This window comes from Schistocerca piceifrons, chromosome 4 (genome assembly GCF_021461385.2).
Source record: "Schistocerca piceifrons isolate TAMUIC-IGC-003096 chromosome 4, iqSchPice1.1, whole genome shotgun sequence".
NCBI classification, from domain to species: Eukaryota; Metazoa; Arthropoda; class Insecta; order Orthoptera; family Acrididae; genus Schistocerca; species Schistocerca piceifrons.
Genome location: NC_060141.1, coordinates 829963214 through 829980389, shown reverse-complemented (window position 1 = coordinate 829980389; position 17176 = coordinate 829963214). Strand labels below are relative to the sequence as shown.

The 17176-nt window shown below is 44.5% G+C and overlaps 1 protein-coding gene across 1 annotated transcript in view; it reads right to left on the bottom strand.

Annotated features, from left to right (window-relative positions):
- The window catches only part of LOC124794982 (neurexin-1-like), a 2052691-nt gene that overhangs the window by 873591 nt on the left and 1161924 nt on the right, over positions 1 to 17176 (bottom strand). The window contains exon 6 of the mRNA XM_047258725.1: positions 4019 to 4045. Within this exon, the coding sequence (XP_047114681.1) occupies positions 4019 to 4045 (27 nt within the window). The remainder of the gene's footprint in view (positions 1 to 4018; positions 4046 to 17176) is intronic.

Genomic DNA, 17176 nt, shown 5'->3' with positions numbered 1-17176 from the left:
GCAACTTTCAACATCTCGTCGTATAATTCTGGACTTTTTTGGCCGAACGAGTCACCTAACAGCAGAGATCAGTTCTGTTGCGCGTAGGGCCTCGTCACACCAGTCTAAAAACTTCTACACATTGTACATAAGACAGGTCACCTCAATAACTCAGCCACTTTTAGTGACAGAAGCAAATCTTCCAAACAAAAGCTGCTTACCTCAAGGCGGACGTAATATCCTGTTCAGGCAGGGGAGATATAATACTCAGCTTTTGTTTTAAATGGATTGGGATGTTATATTATTTACCTTTTAATAAAAGGTTTCAAGACATGTACAGTTGATCACATTGTACAGTTATTCTGTTACATCAGATGATGATGTTGACCTTTCACAAGTTCATTTGCAAACGTACATTGCGAGCCATACATACTCTAAAACCATTGGACGTGGAATATACAGCGTGCTGAATGGTATCCGAGGTGATAGAATAAGCCTCTGTAGTACGGTCTTTGACGTCTTTGCGAGTGTTTGGAATTCCGATGTAAACTTGTTGTTTCAATGTATCACAGAAATACAAGTCCAGAGGCGTATGACCTCGCTCCACTTAAGTTACCATTAATAAAATAGGGACCAATAATTGGGTTATTTGGAAGGCTGCACCGTACGTTGAGTGAGTCAGCTCTTTGCTTGTCGACTTCCCCTCAGCCACTGTGCGTTTTCAGAGGACCAGTAGTGCGTGTTGCGAAAATTAACGTGCCAATGGTTTCTAAATGACGCTTCAACTGTGAGTTACTTGGTCGAGAACGTGGAGGAGAATTGTATCCTTCGGCGAAAGATATGCCGTGGAGCTGCTGATGAAGTGATTCGTGGTAATGCTGAATCTTTTTGGTTCGCAGAATTAGCATAACACTTCGTTGACTCATTCGGCCCTTGCAGTCGAGCTGTCTTGTACTAACATGTGGCCTGTGCGCTACAAAAAAATGGCTCTGAGCACTATTGGACTTAACTTCTGAGGCCATCAGTCACCTAGAACTTAGAACTACTTAAACCTAACTAACCTAAGGACATCACATACATCCATGCCCGATGCAGGATTCGAACCTGCGACCGTAGCGGTCCCTCGGCTCCAGACTGTAACGCCTAGAACCGCACGGCCACTCCGGCCGGCTTGTGCGCTACAGCTGCTGAGATGTAAACTGCATGTCGCTCATCGGTTGCTGATCAGAGCCGTTTACGTGTTTTATTATCGACGCTTCCTCTTTGGTAAAATGTCTGTATTATGTTTGCAAAGCTAGATCGCGAGGGTGCTGCACCATCAGGACGTTTGTCAGCTTTCAGTCACACAGTTGCTCTCATATGTCGGCGACTTTCGTCGTAAATAAAAAGCGGAGCAACTTTCTCAGCTTTTGTGTAGAGCATTGTGAAAATGTTACAAGTTTATGAAAATGTCGTCTACTCGACGACAATGAACCACAGACTAATGGTCTTCAAGCAACAGATAAATACAGGATTCCTGCTTTTTGTTTACATTTGATATTCTTCGTGAGACAGATAAACACACGAAACGTGCAGTGAGTGGAGTGTTGTTTACATTCGATGTAACCTGTACACAAAAGGAAACACGTAAACCGTTCTTTTCGCTGATAATAATTAGGGAACTCCCATACATAACAATCCCTAACAGAACCTAATGCACTCTAGGTATTTTCAAGCATATTATTAAAAGGTAAATAATATAACACGCCAGTCTATTAATTAAAGTAACAAAGTTGACCATCATGTCTCCTCTACTCTTACACCTACGAAAAAGTGTTCATAAATGCATTACGTCCCCCTTCAAGCTAAACAGCTTTTGTTTCTAAGATCTTTTTGTATCACTAAAAGCGGCTGAGTTATAGAGATGGTCTGTTCAAATGGTTCACATGGCTCTGAGCACTATGGGATTCAACTTCTGAGGTCATAAGGCCCCTAGAACTTAGAACTACTTACACCCAACTACGCTAAGGACATCACACACATCCATGCCCGAAGCAGGATTCGAACCTGCGACCGTAGTGGTCGCGCGGATCCAGACTGTAGCGCCTACAACCGCTCGGCCACACCGGCCGGCAGAGATGGTGTGTCTTAAGCACCTCACCTGGTATAAGATTGTCATAAGTTTCCCAGATGAGGACATTCCTGTATTTTCCCGTTCACTCGTCCACCACTTTTTGAATCCTCGATCCAAAACTGCCTTTCTTGGAAATTTATTTGCAGTCGCAATTTTTCCTTCGCTTTTCTATTAAATGGCTTTCATCAAAATAGAAATATTTCGGTTATTTGCAATGTAAGTGAATGAAAAAAATAAAAAGAAACAGAAAAGCTTCCGCACAGGGACTCGGCCCCACACCCCTCAGGTTACCGTCCGGTACTCTTCCCGCCGCCTTGTAACTACCCAGACACAGGTGGCTCGCGCCTCGCCCAACTCCAGCCCAGAACGCTATTTCTTCTAAGCGCCCCCACTTCCGTCGAAGCCCTGCATTTCCTGTGAACGTGGGCCGAGCAGGCGCAGGTAGACGCCACGCCCACGTAGCCTCGTCACACACCGGTCTGTGGCCGCGGCTGCCGGTCTGTGGCCGCGGTGCTTTCCCGACATGCGGTCGTTCGTGAAAATTTCGCTCGCTTCCCCTATCCTGCCGTGCCGTGATTGTGAGCTGCCTCTTCCCCAACCTGTACATCGCAGGTAACAGATTTACGTCGAACTGTCTCGATGGATTGCTTGTACTTGGTTTTGCAGAGTCCGTTGCATAACGAAATTCTTTTGAACTGTATTATAGATAAAAATCAGATGCAGAATATTCTGGAGAACACGCAGCCTATGATAAACAGTCATTCACTTCCTACCCATGGTACACATCGGCCGACTGATCTCGAGTAAAATGCACGAACCACACATTATTTCAAACTGCCGGAGGTACATAACGAACTACATCTGTAAGACGGCTCAGTGTCAGTTGCCCACAGGTATTGCTCGTGTGATGAATCTCTGAGAACCAAACACTCACCTACAATACCAAGCCACCCGTTTATCTAGAATAATTGACGCTGGTGCTATCTCGAATTGATACTAACAGGATTTGCGTTATCTCACAGGTGTGTACTGTGTAAGCATGCAATTGTGTCTTCAGACTATGCCTCCATTTGCAGACAACATAAGAAATATTAGCACTTCCCTCGAACCTGAGCTACGTCACTATTTACGACAGAAGATTAGGTGTACAGTGGACTCATTTCGAGAGTTTCATTACTCCCTCTCACACAATTTTTACGCCTCGACAAGGTGTACCTCCACACACGAAACATCTTCAGGTTGCTCGTCATTTTCTTCATCTTCCACTATCTCTAGAATCCGACAGTATCGCTTTATCAAGAACATAAAGGCGAACTCTACTTTGCACCGTTATGACAAGGTAATCGTGCAAATAGAGTCCAAGTGGCTCACAGGCACGTACTCCTCAATTCACAACTTATAATCAAAACGACGCCGGGAAAAATAAGCCAGTATTGGTAACGTGACTACACTATCACCGTATATCACACAATATTTCACAGTTGCGCAGTAACATTTACTGTTGTACGAAATACAACGGTACTCAGTGTGAGCGCCGAGTCTGGGGATAATCAGGCACTGGTGCCTCTCCAGGATTTGCAGTTGGGTGCGACACGGGTGTAGGCTAGTCGCACTTGCCGCCGCCATCGGTCGCGCCGACGACACGTTTGCATGCCGCCACGCCACGCGGCTGTCACACGTGACTGCCGCAGCCAGCAGCCGCCCTGGAGAAGCATTATGGGGCTTCCAGAATGTTATCTGGAGCCAAACTGGACAAGTGTATTTTCAACACATCCACAATCTCCGTCAGGTGAACCGCTATCGTACCCACTGCAAAGTACTGTAGTCAGTTGTATCTTTTACACACATATATGTCAATTTATGACAACCTCACCACGAATCTAAGCATTCGCCATTACGCTAAGGAAAATTAATGTGCGTACTCACCCTGCAGAAGCTAGTGCCTGAAGAAATCTGTGAACAAAGACAAAATTACATTTTTCATCATGTTTTCTTTCCCACAATTGAAAAAAAAAGTTCAAATGTGTGTGAAATCTTATGCCACCTAACTGCTAAGGTCATCAGTCCCTAAGCTTAGACGCTACTTAACCTAAATTATCCTAAGGACAAACACACACACCCATGCCCGAGGGAGGACTCGAACCTCCGCCGGGACCAGCCGCACAGTCCACGACTGCAGCCCCTAGACCGCTCGGCTAATCCCGCGCGGCCACAATTGAAAAATCGGTAACACTGTATATTATTACTACAGCAGCGTATTCGAGAGACAGTACATACACAATGAGGAAAGTGATGAAGTGCAAATGAGAATGATCAAATCCGCTGTCGTTATATACAAATTATTCTGTTTAGTGAACACAGGATAAATTAATTTTACAAACAATTTTATCTCAGAAAATAACTTAACTGCATTCATTTTTGCACTATCCGCATACAAAGACTACTATGAGATGCCAGCTCCTGGTGTGGCGGAGTGAGCTACAGAAGATCTTTTCGAACCCTGTGGGAGGGAAGAGGGTGAAGAGTTTCTGCAAAGGGCTAGCCTGGGAAAGAGTGTGAGTGAGTGATTGTCAACCTTGTGAAACACAATTACTTATACGTAGTGGAACCAGTGCTCATGGAGCGAGTGTCGACGTGCCTTCCCTGTAAGCACATCCAAGCTCTTTTCCTCTCTTAACACCCAACCTGCCTTCCTGTCACACTTCTCTCCTCGTCCCTTTGTACTCCTATTTGATTTTCTTTACTTCATCCCAGCTCACTCTGTTATTCCAAGCTGTTCTCCAGATTTCTGTCCTACTGTACTGCCGCTATATGTCACTGTTATATGTCATTAGTCACACTCAAACTAATGGGAAAATTGCTTAACACAACGTTAATAACACATTTTTATGATTTACCATTTGCTCAGTGCTATAATAATAATAAAAATAATAATAACAGTAATAACAATAGAAAAGAAGCCACTAACGCCTTAGAGAAGTTACACGAAAGTGCACAAAAACTGGCCTGCAAAACTCGTATGAGAAAACCCAGTACATAGAAAGAGTACCACAAGACAAATTGCCTATTGTGACGACACATGGGAAAATCGTACAACTACCACATTTTAAGTATATGGGGAAAATCATCCAGCCATCAGGGATCAACCTAAAGGCCAATGAGGAAAGAATAAAAAAAGTACAGAAAGCATATAAACTCACGTGGAACTATTATAACAAAAAGTCCATATCCACTAACGCAAAATTGAGGTACTACAACAATGTCGTACTTCCGGAGGCACTGTATGAATCTGAAACAACAGAAATAGGTGGGCAAACTAAAATCAAAGAAATAGAGAAACAAGGAAGGAAAATTCTCAGGAAAATTTTTGACCCGATACAAGAGCAAGGAATCTGGAAGAAGAGACCAACATCAGAATTATATAAATACACAGACAAGATTACGGATACAATAAGGAAAAGAAGAATGCAGTTCTACGGACTTATCCACAGGATGAATGAAAACAGAATTTCAAAGCGAATTCTTAAAGTGATCAACTCACGCAGGGGAAAAACAAAATGGATAAAAGAAGTTGAAGAGGACCTCAGACAAGCACACATAACAGTAAACGATGCAGAAAATAGAACTGAATTCAGGAACATCATAAAAAAAAATTTGACACCACAGCACAGAAGAGATCAGGATGCAAATGGACAGCGGAGCGAAAGAAACAACACAGTGAACACATGAAGAAAATTTGGGCTCAGAAAAAACATAAACAATCATCATAAAGGAATTCAAGTTCAAACGCTCTCTTTAAACGGGAATAATCGGAAATAATAATAATAATAATAAAATGCTATGTACACTCCTGGAAATTGAAATAAGAACACCGTGAATTCATTGTCCCAGGAAGGGGAAACTTTATTGACACATTCCTGGGGTCAGATACATCACATGATCACACTGACAGAACCACAGGCACATAGACACAGGCAACAGAGCATGCACAATGTCGGCACTAGTACAGTGTATATCCACCTTTTGCAGCAATGCAGGCTGCTATTCTCCCATGGAGACGATCGTAGAGATGCTGGATGTAGTTCTGTGGAACGGCTTGCCATGCCATTTCCACCTGGCGCCTGAGTTGGACCAGCGTTCGTGCTGGACGTGCAGACCGCGTGAGACGACGCTTCATCCAGTCCCAAACATGCTCAATGGGGGACAGATCCGGAGATCTTGCTGGCCAGGGTAGTTGACTTACACCTTCTAGAGCACGTTGGGTGGCACGGGATACATGCGGACGTGCATTGTCCTGTTGGAACAGCAAGTTCCCTTGCCGGTCTAGGAATGGTAGAACGATGGGTTCGATGACGGTTTGGATGTACCGTGCACTATTCAGTGTCCCCTCGACGATCACCAGTGGTGTACGGCCAGTGTAGGAGATCGCTCCCCACACCATGATGCCGGGTGTTGGCCCTGTGTGCCTCGGTCGTATGCAGTCCTGATTGTGGCGCTCACCTGCACGGCGCCAAACACGCATACGACCATCATTGGCACCAAGGCAGAAGCGACTCTCATCGCTGAAGACGACACGTCTCCATTCGTCCCTCCATTCACGCCTGTCGCGACACCACTGGAGGCGGGCTGCACGATGTTGGGGCGTGAGCGGAAGACGGCCTAACGGTGTGCGGGACCGTAGCCCAGCTTCATGGAGATGGTTGCGAATGGTCCTCGCCGATACCCCAGAAGCAACAGTGTCCCTAATTTGCTGGGAAGTGGCGGTGCGGTCCCCTACGACACTGCGTAGGATCCTACGGTCTTGGCGTGCATCCGTGCGTCGCTGCGGTCCGGTCCCAGGTCGACGGGCACGTGCACCTTCCGCCGACCACTGGCGACAACATCGATGTACTGTGGAGACCTCACGCCCCACGTGTTGAGCAATTCGGCGGTACGTCCACCCGGCCTCCCGCATGCCCACTATACGCCCTCGCTCAAAGTCCGGCAACTGCACATACGGTTCACGTCCACGCTGTCGCGGCATGCTACCAGTGTTAAAGACTTTTTTTTTTTTTTTTTTTTTTTTTTTTTTTTTTTTTTCACTTGCCGCCCTGATTTTACGACCCACCACCTAAGTGCTTAAGGTGGGTCTATTTTGACCACTTGGCCGCTACGACCGGTGTGCGGACTCTGATGTAGTTGATGAAACTCACACCAGTTCCCGCATCCGGTCGCACCGTTGCCCGTGTCCCGCCACGTGGAGGCGGGTCTGTGCTTTTTTTTTTTTTTTTTCTTTTTTCTTTTTTCTTTACTTTGGCAGCTTTCCCAAAACCGATTTAACAAAAATTTTACAAAAATTAATGTTGAATTGGAAGAAGGAAATACAAGGAATAGTTTAGTCTGAAGAGGAGAAAAGACGATAGGAAAGGAAGAGATGATAGTCCCACCACCGTAGGGGACTGAGGATGAGCGTGTTAAAGACTGCGATGGAGCTCCGTATGCCACGGCAAACTGGCTGACACTGACGGCGGCGGTGCACAAATGCTGCGCAGCTAGCGCCATTCGACGGCCAACACCGCGGTTCCTGGTGTGTCCGCTGTGCCGTGCGTGTGATCATTGCTTGTACAGCCCTCTCGCAGTGTCCGGAGCAAGTATGGTGGGTCTGACACACCTGTGTCAATGTGTTCTTTTTTCCATTTCCAGGAGTGTATTTCATACAATAATAATAATAATAATAATAATAATATATTTCATTACTTATGAATTTATTTCATCCAGCAAGAATAGGGCAAACCGGCTATTTCTTAGATCTAAATCGGCATCCTTTATGTGTTTACATTTCAGTACGCACAGTACATGACTAGCACATAATAACAATAACAATAGGTAGCGTTCTCGCTTCCCGCGCCCGGGTTCCCGGGTTCGATTCCCGGCGGGGTCAGGGATTTTCTCTGCCTCGTGATGGCTGGGTGTTGTGTGCTGTCCTTAGGTTAGTTAGGTTTAAGTAGTTCTAAGTTCTAGGGGACTGATGACCGTAGCAGTTAAGTCCCATAGTGCTCAGAGCCATTTGAACCATTTTTTTGAACAATAACAATAATAATACATACAGCCTTTCCAGGTGAAATAAATACATAAATAATTAAATACAGGATAAGAGCAAACGTTGCTGAGGAGCGAAATTTCGTAAATTTAGGCAACTAGCACACCTGCAGCTTCCATTTCCAAGTTCCACTGTGCGTCATTTTAGTTACGACAAATGGTGGAGGACAACATTTGTAAATTGGTTCGTCGCTATGAGGAACTCAAGTGCAGAGTGAAATAATTATGTACCTTTTTAGTGTAATACGCTTTTATGACGAGCTAAAGAGTGCAAAATAGTTTCTCCAATCCGCAAGAGATCCATAACACTACACACACAGTACTGACAATTTGTGCTCGTGTATTTTTAACAGCTAGGACAATGACAAAATGCCATTTCGCTACAGTCGTGGGTTCTTCGGCCAAGGTTCATTTGATGATTTATCGCTAGCAGCAGTTGCTGGCATGATCAAAGCTTCACTCTCCAGTGCTGATGGTGGACTGGAATCGAGCTCGCGGCCATGTCCAAGGGCTTTTCCGTAGTCATCAGTATTTGGGCAAGGCGGTTACTACCCCAAAGTACCGTCATCCAAGATGGCGGGGAAGATGTCATCCAAGATGGCGGCCTTGACGTCATCCAAGATGGCAGCTTTTGGCAGGAGTGCCACGCCCCCTCCCTCACCTCCAGAAAATTTGCGAGAAGTTCAAATTCCAACAGGATAATGCATCACACCGAGGTTATCTCTACTAACGTAAGGAAATCACAAGAAGATAAGTAACTCTTCCTAGGAACTTGCCCCAAGTATGAATTTTGGCAGTAAGGAAAGGTTAATTCGCATATCTCAACTAAGCTAAGAAAATGGTGTGAAAGAAAGGACATTTGGACTACCTCCACTAACGTAAGTCACCTGACTGCCACCTCCTCCTAGGAACTGGCGACAAGTTTGAATTTTGGTGGTAAAGAAACGTCACTTGGAGTTTCTCTACCAACCTAAGAAAACTGTGGGAAACTAAGCTCACCTCCACTAACCTAAGACCCCCGGCCACCACCTCTTCCTAGGGGTTGGTGGGAAAAGGACTCAGTCTGTACTGGGCTGGTGGAGAGAGGAAGCATTGTACTTTATTTGTTTCGGAATAATTTGTTTAGGGATGGAGTATATTTATCACAGTGATACATAACACACACTGTGACATGCTACATAGCTTACAGACCTGCAAACTACTCATACATAACTGATGTGTTACACACATGCTTGCTAATTGTAAACTGTCAAAATAAGGCATTTCACAGCCTACAGACATACAAACCAGTCGTAAATATTGCAATAAATTTACGGTCAGAGAGCCAAACAACTCGTAAATTGTCAAAATAATAATCCATCTAAAAGACTCTGCAAACATGCATGCTAATCATCAACAGTCGAAATCATGCACCAGTCTTTATTTAAACAATTAGAGGGAGCACCACCATCCAGTGTGTTCACCATGAGGTCTGCACTCAAACTGACCTAGTACACAGTACTGCCACCAAAGGGTGCTCAAATCCATCCCGTGACAGAATATGAGATGGTGGTCTGGAGGGGTAAAATGGCACGAAAATGACACATTCTGCACTGAGCTGTTGGGGAGAGTGGGGAAGGAGTGTACTCTACTGATTTTGGAACATTTTATTTAGGGATGGAGTATATTTTTCACACTGATGCAAAACACTCGCCCTGATGTGCTTGGTGTCAGAATACACAGTCTGCAGACCTGTAAAGTACATCTAAATAACACTCTCAAACATGGAAACGTAATTTTCCGAAATAATTTCAATACAGACCTACAAACTGCTCCTAAATAATGCAGTACAATCTACAGGCCTGTCGCAAAATAGTGCAACAGACATGCAATCAAGCTTGCAAGCACAGCATCCTGCCACCCCCTCTCCAGTAGAGGGCACAGGAGGTTAGCAACAGCCCCCGTGAAGTGACGCAACCATCGGATGTCAAACAACACACAGATGCCCATTAGGGTCCCGCACACATGATCTGGCAGCATCAATTTCATACTTGTCATCTGAGAAATTCCTATCGAAATACGTGTTCACCTAGACACCGATGCTGACGTAACCGGGCGGGATCACAGACCCTCCAGGGACGCGACGCCACAGCCACAAGCTGCCACCAGACGCAGATGAAAGTTGCCTCTATTTTCGAGTATACAGTCGCTGTTATACTGATGTCACAGAACTCCAAGGAGCGCTAAAGCAGACCCCATATGCGAGATGCCTCTGTGCAGCACGTGTCTTTACCGCTGTTCCTAGCGTGACATGAGACACGCCCCTAACCCTGCTTAACCACCCAGTGTGACATGCGCAATACCATAAAGTGCATGTGTGTACCTATAAATCTTCACAAGTGCATCTAACAATGTTCTCAATCTTATAGTGCTCTCACGTGACTATGTAATAAATAAGAACCAAGTGAGTCTCACTGAAATTGTATAGTGTCCCAGAAATACTTAACGCCCGCTTTCTTGTTGTCGCAGCTTGTACGCATGAAAATCTTGCCCTAACAGAACGTGTTTACGAAAATAACGCAGAATATCGTCGAATGCAGTCTTCCTCGCGGACCTGACATGGTACCCAGTCCATCACGTGTTATCCTTCCTGCTTTCTACAAACGCAAACGTTCCCAAGGCTATGTAGAGGCGCCTGTATCCCAGCACAATGGATGTAAATGAATGGAGCATTATGATTGGCTCTTATCGAATTGACCTGCCTAATTACTGATGCTGCCAGTATCGAAGCACCATCCACCTGTTCTTTCTTTCTGCAGACGGGACTTTCAGCAGTGAAATTATTTTCCACAGATCGCTAAATTGCTTTGCAAAGTCGTCTACAGATTATCAAATATATACTAGACTCACAAGAATGTTGGGAGCCAGGAACATATTTACCAATGTAACTACAATTAAATATTACGATTACTGCTACAGTCTGACACCGATCAATGTACAGGCACTGTCACCTCATGACGATTGTGCTTCTGGAACGAATCTCAGTATCTGTAGCGCACATTCCACACAAAAAATCTCTCTCATACCACCACGGTTATTGATGTGGTGAATCTATGCGTCCGTCATGATAGGACACACTGTCATCTTCTCTAGTCATACCATTACAGAAATCATAGTAACTTTACAATGCAGAGTATAGACGTTTTGCACAACATAAGCCACATTAACTTTACAATACAATACATACACAGTCAGTGCAGTTATCTTTTATATCCACATAGCACCCGAAAAAAGTATGGTCTTCCAACACTAACACCGGCTGTATGTCATGACGCTCGTCAGTCCTAAAGAAGCACCGTCAGCCTTTTCTTTCTTTCTACAGACATGACATTCAGCGGAAGTAAACTATTTTACACTGATCACTATATTGCATCGACAACTAAACTTCGCAAAGTGCCATACATATCGTGAAATACGGAAAGACCCTTACTCAATTACACTGCTCCCCCACTGAGGACAGCAGCTTGAATATTAGAGCATGAAACCAATCTCCAACCCAGCAATATATCACCACACACCATGTCACGTAGTAAACATACAATCTGATGTGTTGGCAGAAGAGCAATCACCGTGTTGCTAGAGGAGGCCGAAATGCACGCGTTTAAGCTCACGCCGACTGGCGTGAGGTCTGGAACAATTAAGGAGTTGAGTCTAATAAATAAAGTATGAAGCTCTTGGAATACTTAACTTTAATCCATAATTGGAGAACAACGCTCTTGATGATACATAATTACAATCTCAATATAAACTAGTAATGGCGCCTTGCTAGGTCGTAGCAAATGACGTAGCTGAAGGCTAAGCTAACTACCGTCTCGGCAAATGAGAGCGTATTTGTCAGTGTAGCATCGCTAGCAAAGTCGTCTGTACAACTGGGCGAGTGCTAGGAAGTCTCTTTAGACCTGCCGTGTGGCGGCGCTCGGTCTGCAATCACTGACAGTGGCGACACGCGGGTCCGACGTATACTAACGGACCGCGGCCGATTTAAAGGCTACCACCTAGCAAGTGTGGTGTCTGGCAGTGACACCACACAATCCATATCCTCCACCATACCAAATCATCCCTTTTATATCAGAGCACCCTCAGTGGACTCAAGTCGCTCTCAGAACTGTTCTACACGTTCGGGATCATATCCCATCGACACAAACACGTTACTGTTTCTGCTCCAAACCCGCTTTCTTGCCTACTCGCTTTTCTGCACACATCTCCAGACTCAGGGATTACAAGAACATACGGAGGATTTTTGCATGGTTCACCATAATATTATACCTTTTTCGTGGTACTTCTCGACATGAAGCACTAAGGAGCATGCAATCGATCGCTAGCGCAACATAATTACCAAGATATAGACTGGAAATTATTTCTCTAAAACCCCAAACTACAGCAAGGTGCAGTGTGCTGTAAACCACTGAGTAACTAGAAACAAATAGAGGAATGTCGGGGATGTAACAGATTCCAAATCATCCCTATAATTTACAAGCCAACTAAGTACTTTCCCATGTCTAGAGAACAGGCAAACATGTCTCCTACTTGATTGATGCACACACCACACTCGATCTTCTCTCATCTAAGTAAAGGTGCGGATTGTGCAGAATCAGCAAACCAAACAGTTTACATGGTAGGGAATAAATTATTTCGGTAAATTAGGTGTTGTTTGCGTGACTAGAGAGTGTTATTTAGAAATATTTTACAGGTCTGCAGATTGTGAATTGCGACCCCAAGCACATCAGGGCGGGTGTTTTGCATCAGTGTGATAAGTATTATCCACCACTAAATAAAATGTTCCAAAACAAATAGAGTAAACTGCTTCCTCACTCTCCCCAGCAGCTCAGGGCAAGCTGAGTCTTTTTCATGCCATTTTACCCCTCCAGACCACAATCTCGGATTACATCTCAGGATGGATGTGAGCACCCTCTGGTGGCAGTACTGTGTACTAGGTCAGTTGGAGTCTACATCTTGTGATGGAGACACTGCCTGCAAAATAAAGATTTATGTACAGCACAGGCAGAGTTTTTTTTCCCGCCATTTCACCCCACCATCTTGGATTATGTCATGAAATGGGCAATAGTGCTCTCTGGTGGTGGTACTGTGTACTAGATCAGTTGGAATGCGGACCTCATGGTGAACACAGTGGATGGTGGTGTTGTCTCTAATTGTTTAGATAAAGACTGGTGCATGATTTTGACAGCTGACAATTAGCAAATATGTTTGCAGATTGTTTTGATGGTTTATTATTTTGACAATTTACGAGTTGTTTGGCTCTCTGGACGTAAATGTATTGCAATATTTAGCAGTGGTTTGCATGTCTGTAGGCTGTGCCATGCGTTATTTTGACAGTTTATAATTAGCAAGCACAAGTGTAGTGCATTATACATAAGTTATGTAGGAGTACTTTGGAGGTCTGTATGCTGTGTGGCATGTCAGAGCATGTGTTCTGTATCACTGTGATAAATATACGCCATCCCTAAATAAATTGTTTCAAAACAAATAATGTACACTCCTTCCTCTCTACACCAGCCCAATACAAATTGAGTCTTTTTCCCACAAACCCTAGGAAGAGGTGGCGGCCCGGTGACTTAGGTTATTGAAGGTAAGCTTCATTTCCTGCAATTTTCTTAGGTTGGTAGAGAAACCCCAGGTGACCTTTCTTCACCATCAAAATTCAAACTTGGCACCGGTTCCTAGGAGGAGGTGGCTGTCGGGTAACTTGGGTTAGTGGAGGTAGTCCAGATGTCCTTTCTTTAGTGAGATTTTTTAGCTTAGTACACCTGAATTGTCCTTTCTTTAACGCCAAAATTCAAACTTGGGGCCAGTTCCTAGGAAAAGGTGGCAGTCGGATGACAGGTTAGTGGAGGTAGCCCGAAAGACCTATCTTCTTGCGATTTTCTTAGGTTAGTAAACTTGGTGTGATGCATTAACCTGTTGGAAGTTTTTCTCCTTTCTTGTTTATTTCTATAGCTTCTCTGCATTAGCCAATGTAGCTTTTCTTCAAAATTTCATTCACCTGCTTTTAAGTTTGAATTAAACATGACTCACTTTAACAATAACAACATACAGACATTAACCATACGTGAAATAGTGAATAATACATAACAACTTGCTTTGTCATAAATTATTGTCAACTAGCTATAACTAAAAAAAAATCAGAAATCAATGTAATATATGATGTTGTAATATTTATTTATGTACATCCATTCCTTATTATATACTTTCATTCCAACATATATAATAATACATAAATAATATCGCTGCAATAACACATTATAATAAACTGGGTGTGTTATTTCTTTACCTTACATTTAGTCAGTTCTCTTTTAACAGAAATAGGAAGTAATGGAACATTAGTAATTTGTAAATTCCTACTGTCGAAATATCTCTGAGAGAGAAAGTATTTAGCATTTTTATGATTACCATATCGCCATCTTTGTATACATACTTCCATGTGATGAAACTTCTTGGTGTGTGAGTGATATACCATCTAGGGCCACCATGAGCACGAAGAAGCACCGCAACACGACGTGGCATGGACTTGACTAATGTCTGAAGTAGTCCTGGAGGGAGCTGACACCATGAACCCTGCAGGGACTGTCCAAAAATCCATAAGAATACTTCTGAACAAAGCATCCCAGATATGCTCAATAATGTTCATGTAGTCTGGCGGCCAGCGGTATTGTTTAAACTCAGAATAATGTTCCTGCAGCCATTCCGGACGTGTGGGGTCTCGCATTGTCCTGCTGGAATTGCCCAAGTCCGTAAGAATGCACAATGGATATGAATGGATGTAGGTGATCAGACAGGATGCTTATGTATGTGTCACTTGCAGAGTCTTACCTAGACGTATCAGGGGTTCCGTATCACTCCAAATGCATAGGCCCCACACCATTAAAGAGCCTCCATCAGCTGGAACAGTCATATTCTGACATGCAAGGTCCGTGGATCCATGAGGTTGTCTCCATACCCATACACATCCATCCTCTCGATAAAAGTTGAAACGAGACTCGTCCGACCAGGCAACAAGTTTCCAGTCATCAACAGTCCAATGACGGTGTTGCCGGACCCTGCGAGACGTAAAGCTTTGTGTCACACAGTCATCAAGAGTACACGACTGGGTCTTCGTCTTCGAAAGCCCATATCGATGATGTTTCGTTGAATGGTTCGCACGCTGACATTTGTTGATGGCACAGGATTGAAACCTGCAACAATTTGCGGAAGGGTTGCACTTCTGTCGCCTTGAACGATTCTCTTCAGTCGTCGTTGGTCCCGTTCTTGTAGGATCTTTTTCCGGTCGCAGCGATTTCGGTGATTTCATGTATTACCCGATTCCTGATATTCTGTCTGTTTACTTATCTCTGTGTTCGAATTTGTATGTCTATACCAGTTTCTTTGGCGCTTCAATGAACAGTCTTCGCTGCTGTATGATCACAAGCATTCAACACTGAAACGTAATGGCGCAGATTTTTCAAAGTAAGTAACCGAAACATCTTCACTCTAACAATTTGTTTACATCGTTTAAAATCGTTGTGAGGCACAGTTACAGTGTAGGTCAGTGTCTCAGACCTTGTCCTGGATGTAGGACAACACCATCCCAAGGAAGCTTCATCAATTGGGGAAACAAAACATTAAAACTAAAGTAAAATATATCTTAACGTGAACTAGCTGTCTGGAGACGAACCTATCGGTTCGAAACCGGTAACGGCGCCGTTTGAGTAAATAAATAGCACTGTAAAAAATGGCTGGTTGCCGTTATCTTCTCTATAAGAGTCAGCCTATATTTTGTACACAGCCACGGACTCAGAATGTCAGTTTTCGACAAAATGCGAAATGTAGAAACAACTCACGGAATCTGAGATCGCCGACCGCTGCCTACAAGACAGTACGAGGAGCCATTTACGAGGGTGGGACACGTCGTGACGTCACCAGCGCCTTCGGCTGTTACTGCCAGTAGGTGAAGCCTGGCTGTACCCCTGGCTCTTTATGCGAGTGACTGCTCATTGGACCTGAAGTGGGTGAGCGGCCATCGTCGCAGACCTCCCTAACTCAGAAAAATCCGAGGAAGCACCGGGGATCGAACCCGGGTCCTTCAGCACGACAGACCTCTGCACTGATCATTCGGTTACGGATACGATTATATACACTGACGGAAAAAATCGCAACATCAGAAACCAATTATTATAATATAATGAAATCCCGGGAATACATTTCTCTATGTAACATACTTAAGTGATTAACAATGTAAGCGCGAGATAAGCCTTTGCAACTGTAAAATGCTGGCTCATTAATAACCGATGTAACCGCCATAATGTTGAATGCAGCCATTTGAACTTCCATGCATTTTGTTGTACAGTTGCCGGATGTCAGTTTGTGGGACCAGAGTTCCTCACCTGATGCCATGGGTCGCTCAGTACAGGAACGGTTAATGCTGGCTGTGGATGACGCTCGAGTTGTCGTCCTATAATGTCCCATATGAGATCGACTGCAGAGATATCTGCGAAGGAGACACGTCGACGTTAACAGAGCGGCGGTATGTGGGCGGGCGCTATGTTGTCAGAAAAGACGCCACGCGGAATGCTGTTTATGAATGGCAGCACAACAGTCGAATCACAGGAGTAACGTGTGCAAGTTTGCAGTCAGGGTGCGTGGGCTAACCGCGATAGCAGTCCTCTTGTCGTATGAAGTCGCACCCCACACCATGGCCCGAGGTGCGGGTGCGGTGTGCCTGGCACGCAGACAGGTTGGTTACAGACCCTCAGTTGGCCCCTTTATAAACAACACGTGGCCACCACTGCATCGGGGCAGAACCAGCTTTCATCAGAAAACACAACAGACCTCCACCTTGCCATCCACTGAGCTCTCGCTTGACACCACTGAAGTCAGAAACGGCGGTGGCTCGGAGGCAGTGGAGTGCACGCTGCATGCTGCAGAGCGCCAGAGACGGATCTGTGCTTCAAGTGACCGGCCTGTAACACTGTG